Below are 19,156 nucleotides of genomic sequence, written 5' to 3'. Positions count from 1 at the left end.
CGAAACGATGGCATTTTGGTTGACTCCTTATGCAGAATATGAAAATAAAATATTCTTAGAAACCATATTGACATCTTTTTCCTGTGCATGCCAGAAATATTAGTATTAATGGAGTGAGATTTCTGGCATATGGAACACCACAGCTCGTCATGAATTAAAGGAGTTGTGGTGTCACGCCCCCGTCCCACCCAAACCCTGCCAATATTAGAGTGAAAATGGCAAGAGCCCCCAAAATTTGGCACAATTATGAATTGATCCAAATTTTTGTGACTTTTCAAAGCTTTTGTGACATTTTTTTGGCATAAAAGCTTCGATAAATTGGGACCAGAATGTCTTAACAACTTCCACATATCCAGGACGCAGAATGCGATTCACTTCTCCCCTATCACGGCTGAGGATAGAAGCTATACCATCCGTATAGTACAATACAAAGGGAAGGCAAAAAGAATGCCCTATCACTAGGGAAAGAGGGAAGTGGTGACCCCTGACAATACAGCTCACCCTCACCAACCCTATATAGGTTCTGCACTTGTCGCCGAGCAGCAATACCTCACCCTAGGCAAACCCTGATCTGGGACTAAGTAAGAATGGCAGGTATGAGTTCTTAGTCAACACCACTAATGCTAAAGGAGACAAAAGGAAACAATACAGGGGAGACATAAATGCTACCACCTGAGCCCAGGTACATAGCAAAATTCAAACACCTATCTTAGGAGCAGCTACCACAAACGTCTCTGGAACAACAAGAGGAGACAACCGCTGCAAACAGCAGCCAAAATCAACTATAAACCTCACCCAAGGCACCCCAGGGTGAGGTTTATAAAGGAAGTCAGAGGCTGGCAACTGAGAGGAAAATCTGACAGTTTTCCAGAGTCATAGAGTCCGCTGCTGCAGAAACAAAGAACTGTCACTTAACAACACATTCTGCAAATCTCTGGGATTTTTCAAAACTTCTGCCACTGGATTGTCAGCCGGCCGTGACACATCTGTGACATCCCCTCACTATTTTTGTGCTAAATGTCTACAGATCTGCCTCAACCCCAGAGGTTCTGAGGCAAAATCATCACATCTAAACAATAGAGAAAGACAGGCAAGAATAATATATTGTATATTGTACAAGCATTTATTAACAAAACAAGTTTTGAAATGCAATTATATACAGTGTGATATACTTAAGAGTTCCTATCTCCAATCTGGGGCTGCACTTTTTAGTAAATAAAGCAGTGGGCAACCTGAGATTACTGAATTATCTAAATATAATCCAGTATCAAAACATTTCACAAATGTTCCTAAATGCTCTTGAAATACCCAACTTACTAGCAAAGTGGAGCTCGAATTTCCATTTTGTGGGATCTTAGTGTGCAGCGTGGGATCCCACAAATCTCTGCAGCTGCTCTAAGCACAAGTAATTGCTCTCTCAACTAATCCAGCGTTGTCACATACTGTTTAAAGGGGTGGTTCACCCATTTATTTTTTTTGTTCTACTTACCTTTCTAGGAGTTTTCTCCATTGTCTTCTGTTTCCAGTTCTGGCACTGAGCGGCGCTATCCTGCACGCTCAGTGCCTGTCACATGACCCCCTGGAGCTGTGGCCGCCAGCATCCTCTGACGTCCCGGCATTTCCGGGCTCTCAAACAAGACGGGTACGTCAGAGGAGGCTGGCACCACTCAGATTGAGTGACAGGGCTGTGGGCGGTAACTACCGCACATCACAGCCCAGTATCGAGGGGAGGAGCCGGAGGACGTCACTGTGGAGCCGGCAAAGCGTCCTGCAGATGGTGAGGCACGGGGCGCCAGTGTGCAGTACAGGGGGGGGGTGTCTTCAGCTGAATCCCCCCTGCACGTAAGTATGTGATCACACTCTCCACCCGCCCACTCTGCTGCGATGTCAGGAGAGCGGCCGGTGTCGGGCAGTGTGATCATCTGCTCCTCCCAGCAGCAAAACACTGACAGGCATGTCACCGCTGTGCTCTGCCATCTGTCCTGCTGCATGGGACCAACTGTCTGCACTCTGTCACCTGCACCACAAGTCACAGAGTGGAGACAGTTGGTGACAGAGCACCTCTGCCCCCCCCCCCCCCCGTTCTTTCACCACTCTCTTCTCTCCCCCCACTCTTCTCCCCCTCCCCTCTCTTCTCTGCCCCCTCTTATCCCTCTCTCCTCTCCCCTCTCTTTTCCCTCGCTCTCTTTCCCCCCTCGCTCTCTTTTCCTCCCCACCGTGCTCTCTTTTCCTCCCCACCGTGCTCTCTTTTCCTCCCCCCCGCACTCTCTTTCCTTCCTCCCTCACTATCTTTTCCTCCCCCACTCGCTCTCTTTTCCTCCCCCCGCGCTCTCTTTTCCTCCCCCCGCGCTCTCTTTTCCTCCCCCCCTCGCTCTCTTTTCCTCCCCCCCCGCGCTCTCTTTTCCTCCCCCCCGCGCTCTCTTTTCCTCCCCCCCGCGCTCTCTTTTCCTCCCCCCCGCGCTCTCTTTTCCTCCCCCCCGCGCTCTCTTTTCCTCCCCCCCCGCGCTCTCTTTTCCTCCCCCCCGCGCTCTCTTTTCCTCCCCCCCGCGCTCTCTTTTCCTCCCCACGCGCTCTCTTTTCCTCCCCCCGCGCTCTCTTTTCCTCCCCCCCGTGCTCTCTTTTCCTCCCCCCCTCGCTCTCTTTTCCTCCCCCCCTCGCTCTCTTTTCCTCCACCCCTCGCTCTCTTTTCCTCCCCCCCTCGCTCTCTCTCTCTTTTCCCTCGCTCTCTCCTGGCATGGTCAGTACAGAAATCTCTCCATCGTGGAGGGGTGAGAGGGAGTAATAAACATGGAGTCCCTACTGTGTCTGTGTATTTATTTCGAATAAAGTATTTTTCTCTATGTGGTCTTTTTTTTAAACCCTTTATTGGAGATTCTTAATGGCCAGGTCAAACTTGGCCTGACATTAAGAATCTCGGGCTTTATACCAGCTGGTAAAACATAGCTGGTATTAACCCCTTATTACCCAGCGTGCCACCTGCCACCAGGGCCACTGGAAGAGTTGGATACAGCGCCAGAAGATGGCGCTTCTATAAAAGCGCCATTTTCTGGGGCGGCTGTGGACTGCAATTCGCAGCGGGGGGCCCAGAAAGTTTGGGTACCCTTCACTGCGGATTCCAATCCCCAGCTGCCTAGTTGTACCTGGCTGGACTCAAAAATTCGGCGAAGCCCATGTCATTTTTTTTTTTTTAATTATTTCATGAAATTCATGAAATAAAAAAAAAAAAAAAAGGGCTTCTCTATATTTTTGGTTTCCAGCCGGGTACAAATAGGCAGCTGGGGGTTGGGGGCAGCCCGTAGCTGCCTGCTGTACCTGGCTAGCATACAAAAATATGGCGAAGCCCACGTCATTTTTTTAAAAAAGTTTTCAGGCAAAAACCTTTATAAAAAAAAAATGCTTCCCTGGATTTCTATTGCCAGTGAAAGTAACACCAAGCAGCGGTGGTTAGCAGCCAGTAGCTGCTTGGGTTACCCTTAACAATAGAAAATGCAGCGGGAGCCCACAAACAATGTGATTTTTTTTTTTATTTTTAATGAATTTTTAAAAAAAAAAAAAATCGACATGGGCTTCGCCCATCGAGCACCAGAGCATTTTACTGCTCAATTCATCCCAAGTAATCAGATGACTCCAGTGTCGGCCGATTACTTGTTCTGTGTCCCCCTGCATCCATTGCAGCGTGTACGGGCTGTGAGGTCAACGGAGTTCACTCCAGCACTGGAGTCAGCTGATCTGAACTCAGCTGAACTCCAGCCTGCACACGCTGCGATGGATGCAGGGGGACATAGAACAAGTAAGGTCTAAGCCACATGGCGAGAAAAACAGTGCGAGTGGAGTGCGATAAAACATCGCATTCCACTCGGACCAATATTAGCCTGTGTGTCAGCACACATGAGCGATTATTTTCTCCGCCCTAATTGGACCGAGAAAACAATTGCAGCATGCTACAACTGTAATGCAAGACTCTCTCTTTTACCCATTCAAGTGTATGTGGTGAGAGAAAAATCGCACTGCACTTGCGGTACATCGGTGGATTACGGAAGAGAGAGTGAGAGAAATCCCTCCCACCCCTCCTCAGTGCTGGCCCACCCCTCGAGTGCTGGACCGCCCCCCCGCAGCTGAGGTCTGCTCGCACAGTCGGACCTCAGTCACAGGGACACACGCATGACACTCAGCTCTGCTGTACTGAGCGTGAGCCGAGTGTAATGCGAGGGGATCGCAGTAATCCCCGTGTGGCCCCAGCCTGATCGGCCGACACTTGAGTCAGCTGATCTGAACTCAGCTGAACTCCTGTAAACACAGCCCGCACACACAGCCCGCACACGGTCACATGTGACCGGCAGCAGGCAGCGACTGCTGTTAAGGCTACATTCACATGACCGTTCCGTTTTTGCGGGCCACAAAAAAACGGTCCTTTTTTTCACGGATGCATCCTAGTGGCATCCGTGTGACATCTGCGTGCCTTCAGTTTTTTTTGCGGACCGCAAAAAAACGGAAGCAGCAAGAAAGATAAATAGATGAGTAGATATAGAGATGAATAGATAAATATAGAGACAGAGGGATAGAGGGATGAATGAATGAATGAATAGATAGATAGATAAGAAATACATATATAATGTCTTACCCCCTGCATATTCTAAGCTGGCACCCTTTTGTGACTTTCATGTGGCACTAAGGGGTGCTTAGCCTTGTATTTAGCCAAAAAATAAATAAATAATACAAAAAAAATGACATGCGGTCCCCCTATCTTTTGTAGCCAGCTAGGGTAAAGCAAACGGCTGCAGCCTGCAAACCACAGCTGGCAGCTTCACCTTGGCTGTTAATCCAGAACAGAGGGCACCCCACGCTGTTATTTTAAATTAAATAAATAATTTAAAACAAAAAACACGGGGTCCCCCAAAATTGGATCACCAGCCAAGGTAAAGCGGACACATACACACACACTGTATATACGCGCACACACACTTTCTTCCCCTGGCTGTGCAGAGCTGCTGCTGTCTCTGTGATTTCTCTCAGTGCACATCCACTGGGAAGAGGCAGGGAGGAGGGTTTGGGTGGAGAGCAGAGTGGGTGTATTAGACACAATGGGTGTGTTAGATAAGCTAGACACCGCTCTAGAGCCACAAAGAATTCTAGGACTTGTAGGAACTGAACACAGGAAGTCAGAGGAGAGATTACCCCATCAGAGCTGGAGCCAGCAATGACCGTGTGCTGCTAGTGCACAATAAAAGGTAATTTTGCTGAAAAAACATAATAGATGTGTTGAGGGGCACATATTAGCAAGATTTATCAGAAAAAAAAAAAATCAGTTTTGGTAACTGGACAACTTCTTTAAGGTTTTACTGAACTGCTTAAGAAGGATGCTGCAGAGCTGGGGTCGTAGAGTTCACTCTTCCACTGTGATTGATCACTGATGGTTGTGGGATCTAACAACCTGGAAGTTCCTTTTGGAGACATTAGGGACAGTTCCAAAAGTTTTAGTACTGGATTATATTAAAAAAAAAAAAAAAAAAACACTAATCTGCGGCTCTTCACTGTTTTAGGAAATAATAAAGGCAGCCACAGATTTGTTATAAGCACTATTTAAAGGGAAAGTCATCAAACACATAGAAACTGGGGGATATTACCCTCATAAAGTGTCAGCAGCAAATCCCCCCATAACAGTGCGTCATGACCACATTCTTATGGTCTGAAAAATACGATAAGTTTAAAAAGAGAGAAAATGGTTCTTTCCCTCACCAATTCTTACTTGAGTAATTGTAGCTGATTTTTAAATAAAACCAGTTGAATTCTAGTACATCATGATGGCTTCTCCCATGCGACTCATCTGACAACAAGACCTGATTAATGATAAAAAAACATTTGGCAAATTCTGCAAGCAAGAATGGCTGCTCTGATCTGTTGGTTTTCTGATGTCGGCAAGACTTGATTTGCCAGTTGAACAATTCAATTATTCACAACATGAAAAAGGTTCCTTCCCTGTGCGGCTTCTTCACATGTTTAACAAGATCTGATTTCCTAGTAAAACATTTACCACATTCTGGGCATGAAAACGGCTTCTCCCCAATGTGATTTGTCTGATGTCTAACAAGGTGTGATTTCCGAATAAAACATTTCCCACACTCTGAACATGAAAACGGCTTCTCCCCTGTGTGAGTTTTCTGATGTCTAACAAGGTGTGATTTCTGAAAAAAACATTTCCCACATTCGGAACATGAAAACGGCTTCTCCCCGTTGTGATTTATCTGATGTCTAACAAGGTGTGATTTGTGAATAAAACATTTCCCACACTCTGAACATGAAAATGGCTTCTCCCCTGTGTGACTTTTCTGATGTCTAACAAGGTGTGATTTCCGAATAAAACATTCCCCACACTCTGAACATGAAAATGGCTTCTCCCCTGTGTGAATTTTCTGATGTGTAACAAGGTCTGCTTTCCGAATAAAACATTTCCCACACTCTGAACATGAAAATGGCTTCTCCCCTGTGTGAGTTCTTTGATGCCAAACAAGATCAGATTTCCAAATAAAACCTTTCCCACACTCTGAACATGAAAATGGCTTCTCCCCTGTGTGAATTTTCTGATGTGTAACAAGGTGTGATTTCCGAATAAAACATTCCCCACACTCTGAACATGAAAATGGTTTCTCCCTTGTAGGAGCCGTTTCATGTTCCACATCCCTTCTGTAACTTTTATTTTGCTTACAATTCTGTGATAAATGGGAATTTTGGACTTGTTTGAAAAGATCTGATGATAGAGTTTTCCATGAAAGGACTGAAGGTATATCTGGGACAACAGCATGCTCCTCATATGTATAATGTGTAATACTTTCATCATCTGTTTTAAATTCTGAAGATATTAGAGGTCCATCTGAACTCCTGATACAGTCATCGGCTACAAATAAAAACACAATATTATTATTTTTTAATTATATAATTTTGAAAGTAGATTTATATTTTAAACCATAACATCAGAAATTAAATTAGGAAACAAATTATTCTGAATCTGTTTTCCAATTTCGAGATCTAAGAGTTACATCTTCGTTAATTCTGATCTCCCATTCCTAGCACCAGTTCTCTGGAATGTGCTACAGTAAATAATCTGATTGATTGTCGCAATGTGACTGTAGGATAATGAGTAATGAGGGACAGGGGGCTACTATACTTTCCGTCATGCTAGGAGACTTTAGGCTATCCCTAACCTCTGGATTACCCTGAACGTGGAAGAAAGGGGCAGGAGTATGATGGAAATACAGATTAAGACAGATGGGAAAACCAAAATTCAGACACACTGCAAACTCCCAGAAATAAACAGTGAGATACTAAGGAGAAAACCAAGAGAAGGAAGGCAGAAACAAAAAGACAACAATGGTTAAAGGGAACCAATCATCAGGATTTTCGAGTATAAGCTGCAGCCAGTGCAGTACTGGCACTATCATGCACAGTGTGTACATACCATCAGGGGGCAGCTCGGGTGTTTAGTCAGTGAAATCCAACTTTATAAAGTTTGAAATTTCGTGCACTTTTTGATTGACGTGTGCACCTCTGCAGATAATGTCCGGGCGGGTTATGCAGGAGTTCCCCGCCCCCCACCAGCCTGTTCCTCCCTCTCTCCTGATGTCCGGGCGGGTTATGCAGGAGTTCCCCGCCCCCCCCGCGCTGCCTGTTCCTCCCTCCCTCCGGCTGTATGTAAAATGCTAATCTTCAGAAACATGGCGCCGGAGTGGGCCTCAGCGCATAGCGCTTATCTCCGGCGCCATGTTTCTGAAGCCCGCATTACACAGCTTGGTGTCTGCAGAACAGCTGATCGGAGGACGCGATCAGCTGTAGCTATGATGACGTGCCGCCTCAGGACACCGGGCCAGGACAGGAGCCTGCCAGCGACATCGGGGGTCAGGTGAGGTAAGTTCACAATGGACTCACATGACCCCGTGACGGCAGTGCTGCGAGACCCGGTCACGGTAGTGATATCGGGCGGCACTGTCTTCACGGGGTCAGGTGAATGAAATTACTAGCACCTGTGATGTCATTGCCCCAGCAGGCACGCACACATTATACACACACTATATATATATGTATATATATATATATATATATATATATATATATATATATATATATATATATATATTATATATATATATATATACACACACCCACACTGCTGTGTGTGCGCCCCTGCGTTGACCTGGGCTCACCTTCTGAGTTCCAGGTCACTGCAGGAAAGCACTCACAGCTGTGTGTGTATAATGTGTGTATGCGCATGTGTGTATAATGTGTGTATGCGCATGTGTGTATAATGTGTGTATGCGCATGTGTGTATAATGTGTGTATGCGCATGTGTGTATAATGTGTGTGCGCGTGTATAATGTGTGTGCGCGCACGCGTGTATAATGTGTGTGCGCGCTTGCGTGTATAATGTGTGTGCGCGCACGCGTGTATAATGTGTGTGCGCGCGCACGCGTGTATAATGTGTGTGCGCGCGCACGCGTGTATAATGTGTGTGCGCGCGCACGCGTGTATAATGTGTGCGCGCGCGCACGCGTGTATAATGTGTGCGCGCGCGCACGCGTGTATAATGTGTGCGCGCGCGCACGCGTGTATAATGTGTGTGCGCGCGCACGCGTGTATAATGTGTGTGCGCGCGCACGCGTGTATAATGTGTGTGCGCGCGCACGCGTGTATAATGTGTGTGCGCGCGCACGCGTGTATAATGTGTGCGCGCACGCGTGTATGTGTGTGCGCGCACACGTGTATAATGTGTGTGTGCGCACGCGTGTATAATGTGTGTGTGCGCGCACGCGTGTATAATGTGTGTGTGCGCGCATGCGTGTATAATGTGTGTGTGCGCACGCGTGTATAATGTGTGTGTGCGCACGCGTGTATAATGTGTGTGCGCGCACGCGTGTGTATAGTGTGTGTGTGTGTGTGTATAGTGTGTGTGTGTGTGTATAGTGTGTGTATAGTGTGAGTGTGTGTGTGTGTGTGTAGTGTATAGGGTGTATAGTGTGTGTGTGTATAGTGTGTGTGTGTGTGTATAGTGTGTGTATATAATGTGTGTGTATAATGTGTGTGCGCGCGTATAATATGTGTGTGTGTGTGCGCGCGTATAATATGTGTGTGTGTGCGCGCGCGCCTCTCTGCTGGGGCAATGACGTCACAGGTGGAAGTGAGGGGCTGCTCTCACAATCAATGGGGGACTTTTAGTTCTGCATTAAAGGGGTGGTTCACCCATTTTTTTTTTCTTTCCCCAATGATCAGATGATATTGGATCCGGATTGGACGGCGCGGGACCCTAACCCAGGATTACTGCGGAGGGGGGTTTATTTCAATAAAGATGGAGTCACTAATTGTGTTGTGTTTTATTTCTAATAAAAATATTTCTGTGTGTTGTGTATTTTTTTTTTTTTTTTATCATTACTAGAAATTCATGGTGGCCATGTCTAATATTGGCGTGACACCATAAATTTCGGGCTTAGGGCTAGCTGATAATATACAGCTAGCCCTAACTCCATTATTACCCGGCTAGCCACCCGGCATCAGGGCAGCTGGAAGAGTTGGATACAGCGCCAGAAGATGGCGCTTCTATGAAAGCGCCATTTTCTGGGGTGGCTGCGGACTGCAATTCGCAGTGGGGGTGCCCAGAAAGCATGGGCACCCTGCACTGTGGATTCCAATCCCCAGCTGCCTAGTTGTACCCGGCTGGACACCAAAATTAGGCGAAGCTCACGTCATTTTTTTATTATTTCATGAAATTCATGAAATAATTAAAAAAAAAAAAAAAAAGGGCTTCTCTATATTTTTGTTTCCCAGCTGGGTACAAATAGGCAGCTGGGGGTTGGGGGCAGCCCGTACCTGCCTGCTGTACCCGGCTAGCATACAAAAATATGGCGAAGCCCACGTCATTTTTTTTTTCTTTTTTGGCAAAAAACTGCATACAGTCCGGGATGGAGTATGCTGAGCCTTGTAGTTCTGCAGCTGCTGTCTTCTCTCCTGCTTACACTAGTGAATGGAGGATACTGAGGCTTGTAGTTCTGCAGCTGCTGTCTGCTCTCCTGTATACACTAGTGAATGGAGGATGCTGAGCCTTGTAGTTCTGCAGCTGCTGTCTGCTCTCATGCATACACTAGTGAATGGAGGATGCTGAGCCTTGTAGTTCTGCTCCCCCTGCCTCTCCCTCCAGCATACAGTCCTGGATAGAGCATGCTGAGCCCTGTAGTTCTGCAGCTGTATGCTCTCCTGCATACACTAGTGGAGAATGAAGAACATATTGAAGAAGGAAATTACTTCAGACCTTTTTTATTTTTTTTTTTTCTTTCAACAATCTTTCTCTGATAAAAAAAAAGCATAAAAACACAGAGCAAAAAACGCACCAAGACCCGGTAAAAACGCGTCTGTTTGCCACGTATGGTTTTTTTGGGGTTTTTTGACGCAAAAAAAACGCACAAAAACACTGCTTAAATAAAACGACGCAGTGTGTGAACTTAGCCAAAATCCACACTGTTACTTGTCATGCATGGGACTAAAAGGCTCAGCATCCTCCATCCCGGACTGTATGCAGTTTTTTGCCAAAAAAGAAAAAAAAAAAAATGACGTGGGCTTCGCCATATTTTTGTATGCTAGCCGGGTACAGCAGGCAGGTACGGGCTGCCCCCAACCCCCAGCTGCCTATTTGTACCCAGCTGGGAAACAAAAATATAGAGAAGCCCTTTTTTTTTTTTTTAATTATTTCATGAATTTCATGAAATAATAAAAAAATGACGTGAGCTTCGCCTAATTTTGGTGTCCAGCCGGGTACAACTAGGCAGCTGGGGATTGGAATCCACAGTGCAGGGTGCCCATGCTTTCTGGGCACCCCCACTGCGAATTGCAGTCCGCAGCCACCCCAGAAAATGGCGCTTTCATAGAAGCGCCATCTTCTGGCGCTGTATCCAACTCTTCCAGCTGCCCTGATGCCGGGTGGCTAGCCGGGTAATAATGGAGTTAGGGCTAGCTGTATATTATCAGCTAGCCCTAAGCCCGAAATTCATGGTGTCACGCCAATATTAGACATGGCCACCATGAATTTCTAGTAATGATAAAAAAAAACCACAACACACAGAAAAATATTTTTATTAGAAATAAAACACAACACAATTAGTGACTCCATCTTTATTGAAATAAACCCCCCTCCGCAGTAATCCTGGGTTAGGGTCCCGCGCCGTCCAATCCGGATCCAATATCATCTGATCATTGGGGAAAAAAAAAAAAAAATGGGTGAACCACCCCTTTAATGCAGAACTAAAAGTCCCCCAGTGATTGTGAGAGCAGCCCCTCACTTCCACCTGTGACGTCATTGCCCCAGCAGAGAGGCGCGCGCACACACACACACACGCGCGCACACACATTATACACACACATTATATACACACACACACACACTATACACACACACACACTATACACACACTATACACCCTATACACTACACACACACACACATACACTACACACACACACACTATACACACACACATACACGCGTGCGCGCACACACATTATACACGCGTGCGCACACACACATTATACACGCGTGCGCGCACACACACATACACGCGTGCGCGCGCACACACATACACGCGTGCGCGCGCACACACATACACGCGTGCGCGCGCACACACATTATACACGCGCGCGCACACACATTATACACGCGCGCGCACACACATTATACACGCGCGCGCACACACATTATACACGCGCGCGCACACACATTATACACGCGCGCGCACACACATTATACACGCGCGCGCACACACATTATACACGCGCGCATACACACATTATACACACGCGCGCATACACACATTATACACACATGCGCATACACACATTATACACACATGCGCATACACACATTATACACACATGCGCATACACACATTATACACACATGCGCATACACACATTATACACACATGCGCATACACACATTATACACACACAGCTGTGAGTGCTTTCCTGCAGTGACCTGGAACTCAGAAGGTGAGCCCAGGTCAACGCAGGGGCGCACACACAGCAGTGTGGGTGTGTATATATATATATATATATATAGTGTGTGTATAATGTGTGCGTGCCTGCTGGGGCAATGACATCACAGGTGCTAGTAATTTCATTCACCTGACCCCGTGAAGACAGTGCCGCCCGATATCACTACCGTGACCGGGTCTCGCAGCACTGCCGTCACGGGGTCATGTGAGTCCATTGTGAACTTACCTCACCTGACCCCCGATGTCGCTGGCAGGCTCCTGTCCTGGCCCGGTGTCCTGAGGCGGCACGTCGTCATAGCTACAGCTGATCGCGTCCTCCGATCAGCTGTTCTGCAGACACCAAGCTGTGTAATGCGGGCTTCAGAAACATGGCGCCGGAGATAAGTGCTATGCGCTGAGGCCCACTCCGGCGCCATGTTTCTGAAGATTAGCATTTTACATACAGCCGGAGGGAGGGAGGAACAGGCAGCGCGGGGGGGCGGGGAACTCCTGCATAACCCGCCCGGACATCAGGAGAGAGGGAGGAACAGGCTGGTGGGGGGCGGGGAACTTCTGCATAACCCGCCCGGACATTAACAGAGAGGTGCACACGTCAATCAAAAAGTGCACGAAATTTCAAACTTTATAAAGTTGGATTTCACTGACTAAACACCCGAGCTGCCCCCTGATGGTATGTACACACTGTGCATGATAGTGCCAGCACTGCACTGGCTGCAGCTTATACTCGAAAATCCTGATGATTGGTTCCCTTTAACACCACAACTGCTCACAGCAATAATGCACAACAACCACTAGTTTGTATCACAACACCTCACCAGACCTGTATAGGTAAACTATAGCTGGCATTAATGGAATAGTCCAGCCAGCATATACAGAAGGGAAGCGAATGATACTGGCTCCACTACAGCATGTAAACAAAGACACTAACAAGGAGCCCAGCAGAGAATAACTCTTGCTAGTCTTACTAAGTATGTGGTTCGATGCCTGCGTCTCCCTGCGCTGATCACAGATAACAGAGAAGTTAGCAAGCAAGAGTGCCAGAATGTGTAATTTCCACAGATCCTGATGCTGCCATGACAGTTGGCATGCCCTGCAAGCATCTCGTTGTGACATTGATCCACAACATAGACAATTTCAAAAAGGTTTTTTTTCGAAGATGAAAATATAATAGAGACAGAAGCCAAATATTTAATGGGCTTGTTCGGGATTGTAAGATTGATGGCCAATCCTTAGGCTTTGGAACCAAGCAGGTAGCATGGTCTTGCTATCTGTGCAGGTATACATTAGGGCTCCAATTCATCAAGACCGGCGATGTACAATGAAAATTGATGTCAGGGACTGGCGTGAGATTTCTGGCATAGGGAACGCCACAGTTTGTTATGAATTAGAGAAGCGGTGACATCACACCCGTCTTCTGGCCAAGCACTGTCCATTTTTGCGTAGCTGGTTAAAATTGGCGTGAAACCTCCAAAAGTCACACAATTTATTTTTATTTACATTTATTTTTTATTGACTGTAGAATGGCTATGATGTATCAATGTTTGGAATCAGCGGTACAAAAGGATGTTGATGAAATAGAGAATCATGACTGTAAGGCACTCGGTGTTAATAAGTGCTGAGAAAACCGTGCAATGTAAAAACAACAATGGTCATCGTAATCAAAGCAAACAAGAGACTATAACAATATAGCTCTGCAGTGCAGCCAGGCCAACCATCTGTCTTTATAAAATCCTTCTCCAGTCTTCTTTCGAAGCTTATTGAGTAATTCACGGGGGGCAAAAAATGGGTTTTCAGGTTCCATCTGGTACCAACCATCAATGGTGTATTTACTAGTGTCAGACCAACATAATCCAAAAGCTCAAAAGGACCCATTTGGTAACGGACTTCCAATTTCATTGCAACATCCATGTCTTCCTTAGATGCATGACCTCGTTCATGAAGATGCACAAATTCCATTAGGTATGGTACCAGAAGACGGCTAACAATGAATCCTGGGGTGTCTTTACATGACACAGGCATCTTTCTGAGTGTTTAACTGAAGTCCATGAGAGAGTCAGAAGTCGTTTGGCTAGTCATTGGTGTCTTAATGACCTCCACCAGCTTCATCATTGGTACCGGATTAAAGAAATGCAGCCCTCCGAACTGATCCTGCCTAGTTGTGGAGTTGGCCATGTCAGTTATTGCCAATAAGAATGTGTTGCTGGCAAATATGGTGTGTTCTGGTGCAATCTGTCCAGTGTCTTGATTGGTGCGCTTTTCACTTCCAAGTTTTCTATTATGGCTTCCACCACCAGATCATTGCTGTGCACAACGGCCGCTGGGTCTGTGCTTGTGCTGAAGTTTGAGAGGGTTTTGCTGATGAACTGTGCAGCAGCCTCAGACTTGTCCACAAACATCTTCTTAGTGACCCTTTTCAAGCTGTCTTCAATACTTTTTGCAGACTTTTTCAAGATGTCATCAGTCTGGTCCACTAAAACAACAGTGTGTCTGGTTGCTGCAGCTACCTGCGCTATCCCAGCACCCATCAGACCTCCTCCGATCACAGTCACGTGCTTGATAGTCAGATTATTCGCAGTGGCGAAGGCCATGGCGAGGCCATGTCTGCTTGTACTTCTGGGAGCTGAAGGACATGCGAGTGATGTCAGCACAGCATGCCGTGATAATTTAGTCGCACAATCTTTTTTCACAACTCTGTGTTGCACAAAAAATTGATTGATGTGATCTCTGTCAGAATTCTGGCATTATTGCTTTGAAGAATCAGGGTCTAGGTGTCAAATCTCCTTCTGTAGGGGTCTCCATTCCTTCCAGGGTAGTTTGCCAGTAGTTCACATTCTCTAAAGCAATAATTTTATTAGCTATTTTTAGGTAGTTTAAAAATGTGGTATTTCAGTGTGCGGCTGTAGTCTTTTTTTCTATTATCTAGCTATACACACACACACACACACACACACACACACACACCAGCCTGTCTCCTCTTCAACTTTAGACTCCTGGAAATAAGAGACCTTTGGTCACATGACGTGATGTCAAAAAGGTTCTTAAGCAGTCCTAATCGGCATATAAACACTGGGGCCGCTGGGAAAATGGGGGCCCTGTGAAATTGCCCAGTTTTCTCTCCCTTTTCCCTAATGCCAGTCCTGCATGCCAGCCTGTCCTCTGTTCAATTATTTTAGACTCCTGCAATTAAGAGACCTTTGGTTACCTCATGTCACATGACTTCATCAGAGGTCCTTAAACAATCAACTTCTGAATACAATTGATGGTGACCGTAAAGGCCACTTTACACACACAGATAAATCTGCGGCATATCTGTGGTTGCAGTGAAATTGTGGACAATCAGTGCCAGATTTGCGGCTGTGTACAAATGGAACAATATGTCCATGATTTCACTGCAACCACAGATCTGCCAAAGATTTATCTGTATGTGTAAAGTAGCCTTAAGAGACTGGGGTTCCTAAGAAATTGCACAGTTTGACTCCTCCCAATGCTGGCCCTGACTGTAACGAGGGCATATTTTTAGGGAAACAGGGTATTCATGAACCCTCTGCAGGTCTTTAAGTTGCCTTCATAACGACATAGAGAAGGCACTAGAAACAAACAGTAGAAGAAGCAGAAGCAAAGACAATACAGCTGAAAAAAAAAAACCACAGAGCAGAAAACCTTAAAATGTAAACACAAAATGAGTGCAGCAAGTACATGAGTAGATATCTCTTACTGGATAGAGCTGGAGGAAACACATCCTGAGGAACATCGGGATCTTCTTGTTTACAGTCCTGTGGGAGAAGAGGACGGGGACATCTCTCTGGTGTTGTCCTCTTACTGGATAGAACTGGAGGAGACACATACAGGGACTGAATTCATTCCTTACATACAGATAATTATAGGCCGTGTGTATATAGTCCTGTCTATTACCTGGTGATGTGAGGGGCTGGGGAACCTCCATCATGACGTCCTTGTACAGATCTTTGTGTCCTTCTAAATACTCCCACTCCTCCATGGAGAAATAGACAGCGACGTCCTGACACCTTATAGGAATCTGACACATACAATGATACCGTCACCCCCGATCCCTTCATAGCGTTACTGTATAATGTCCCAGCATTCCCAGCAGTGTCACCTCTCCAGTCAGCAGCTCAATCATCTTGTAGGTGAGTTCTAGGATCTTCTGGTCATTGATGTCCTCATGTATCGGGGGGTGAGGTGGAGGCCCCGTGATTGGGCTCAGGGGTCTTCCCCATCCCTCAGACACAGGGGCCTGACAGCGCTCACTAGAGGTCTTCTTCACTACTGTGTAATCCTGGTTATGGAGAGACACAGTACTAAATCTCACTCCAGACATTTCCAGAGTCCTCACCTCTCCAGTTCTGTCCATCTGTTATTCCCATAGATAAGAATGGTGTAATGTGACGTCATCAGAATCTCTCACCTCTCCAGTAAGCCGGAAGAGGATCTCTAGGGTGAGGTGTAATATCCTCTCCGCCATCTTGTCCCTGTCCATATCCATCCTTCACGGGGCAATCAGGAGAATTCTCTTCTATAGAAGATCTCCACTGAGAGGATCCGATATTGTAGGGACCTGAATGGGGAGAAGATGACGATGTAACATCATGAGAATCCGCTGTAATAATACAATTACTGGAGATAATAAGGGGAAACATAATGAGAACATTCTGGGGGAACAGTATACTGTGTGAGGGCATAAAGGGGCCGAGGACTGAGGGCAGAAAGGGGCCGAGGACTGAGGGGAGAAAGGGGCCGAGGACTGAGGGGAGAAAGGGGCCGAGGACTGAGGGGAGAAAGGGGCCGAGGACTGAGGGGAGAAAGGGGCCGAGGACCGAGGGCAGAAAGGAGCCGAGGACTGAGGGCAGAAAGGGGCCAAGGACCGAGGGCAGAAAGGGGCCAAGGACCGAGGGCAGAAAGGGGCCGAGGACCGAGGGCAGAAAGGGGCCGAGGACCGAGGGCAGAAAGGGGCCGAGGACCGAGGGCAGAAAGGGGCCGAGGACCGAGGGCAGAAAGGGGCCGAGGACCGAGGGCAGAAAGGGGCCGAGGACTGAGGGCAGAAAGGGGCCGAGGACTGAGGGCAGAAAGGGGCCGAGGACTGAGGGCAGAAAGGGGCCGAGGACTGAGGGCAGAAAGGGGCCGAGGACTGAGGGCAGAAAGGGGCTGAGGACTGAGGGCAGATGGGTTTCCTCACTTCCGGCCTCTCATTGTTGGGGCGTTTGTATCTATCAGAGGAAAAGCAACAAAAACCTCACGATTCATAGAAATCAGTGAAAGGAAAACTCCAAGAAAGTCTCAGAGCTGAAGGGGTTAATGCCGCCTGCCCCAGTAATGGGGAATCTCCACACACCTCCACCCGCAGAGCCGCACACAGATATATAATACCCTGCACCTACCTCCACCTGCAGAGCCGCACACTAGATATATAATACCCTGCACCTACCTCCACCTGCAGAGCCGCACACTAGATATATAATACCCTGCACCTACCTCCACCTGCAGAGCCGCACACTAGATATATAATACCCTGCACCTACCTCCACCTGCAGAGCCGCACACTAGATATATAATAACCTGCACCTACCTCCACCTGCAGAGCCGCACACTAGATATATAATAACCTGCACCTACCTCCTCCTGCAGAGCCGCACACTAGATATATAATACCCTGCACCTACCTCCACCTGCAGAGCCGCACACTAGATATATAATACCCTGCACCTACCTCCACCTGCAGAGCCACACACTAGATATATAATACCCTGCACCTACCTCCACCTGCAGAGCCGCACACTAGATATATAATACCCTGCACCTACCTCCACCTGCAGAGCCGCACACTAGATATATAATACCCTGCACCTACCTCCACCTGCAGAGCCGCACACTAGATATATAATACCCTGCACCTACCTCCACCTGCAGAGCCGCACACTAGATATATAATAACCTGCACCTACCTCCACCTGCAGAGCCGCACACTAGATATATAATACCCTGCACCTACCTCCTCCTGCAGAGCCGCACACTAGATATATAATACCCTGCACCTACCTCCACCTGCAGAGCCGCACACTAGATATATAATACCCTGCACCTACCTCCACCTGCAGAGCCGCACACTAGATATATAATACCCTGCACCTACCTCCACCTGCAGAGCCGCACACTAGATATATAATACCCTGCACCTACCTCCACCTGCAGAGCCGCACACTAGATATATAATACCCTGCACCTACCTCCACCTGCAGAGCCGCACACTAGATATATAATACCCTGCACCTACCTCCACCTGCAGAGCCGCACACTAGATATATAATAACCTGCACCTACCTCCACCTGCAGAGCCGCACACTAGATATATAATACCCTGCACCTACCTCCACCTGCAGAGCCGCACACTAGATATATAATACCCTGCACCTACCTCCACCTGCAGAGCCGCACACTAGATATATAATACCCTGCACCTACCTCCACCTGCAGAGCCGCACACTAGATATATAATACCCTGCACCTACCTCCACCTGCAGAGCCGCACACTAGATATATAATACCCTGCACCTACCTCCACCTGCAGAGCCGCACACTAGATATATAATACCCTGCACCTACCTCCACCTGCAGAGCCGCACACTAGATATATAATAACCTGCACCTACCTCCACCTGCAGAGCCGCACACTAGATATATAATAACCTGCACCTACCTCCACCTGCAGAGCCGCACACTAGATATATAATAACCTGCACCTACCTCCTCCTGCAGAGCCGCACACTAGATATATAATACCCTGCACCTACCTCCACCTGCAGAGCCGCACACTAGATATATAATACCCTGCACCTACCTCCTCCTGCAGAGCCGCACACTAGATATATAATACCCTGCACCTACCTCCACCTGCAGAGCCGCACACTAGATATATAATAACCTGCACCTACCTCCACCTGCAGAGCCGCACACTAGATATATAATAACCTGCACCTACCTCCACCTGCAGAGCCGCACACTAGATATATAATACCCTGCACCTACCTCCTCCTGCAGAGCCGCACACTAGATATATAATACCCTGCACCTACCTCCACCTGCAGAGCCGCACACTAGATATATAATAACCTGCA

General features: G+C 47.2%; 1 protein-coding gene and 1 pseudogene across 1 annotated transcript; both read right to left on the bottom strand.

Moving 5' to 3' along the window:
• Positions 1-5,485: 5,485 nt before the first annotated feature.
• On the bottom strand, positions 5,486-15,855 carry LOC142287195 (uncharacterized; the record flags this gene model as incomplete). The annotated part of the gene is made up of 2 exons (XM_075333430.1): positions 5,486-6,892; positions 15,742-15,855. Coding segments are annotated over 2 exons (1,055 nt in total), but the record flags the coding sequence as incomplete, so codon positions are not given.
• Positions 13,702-14,614, bottom strand: LOC142287196 (hydroxyacyl-coenzyme A dehydrogenase, mitochondrial pseudogene; annotated as a pseudogene).
• Positions 15,856-19,156: the final 3,301 nt, after the last annotated feature.

The sequence above is a fragment of the Anomaloglossus baeobatrachus genome, unplaced genomic scaffold (genome assembly GCF_048569485.1).
Source record: "Anomaloglossus baeobatrachus isolate aAnoBae1 unplaced genomic scaffold, aAnoBae1.hap1 Scaffold_714, whole genome shotgun sequence".
Classification (NCBI taxonomy): Eukaryota; Metazoa; Chordata; class Amphibia; order Anura; family Aromobatidae; genus Anomaloglossus; species Anomaloglossus baeobatrachus.
This window is presented reverse-complemented; position numbering and strand designations above follow the sequence as displayed.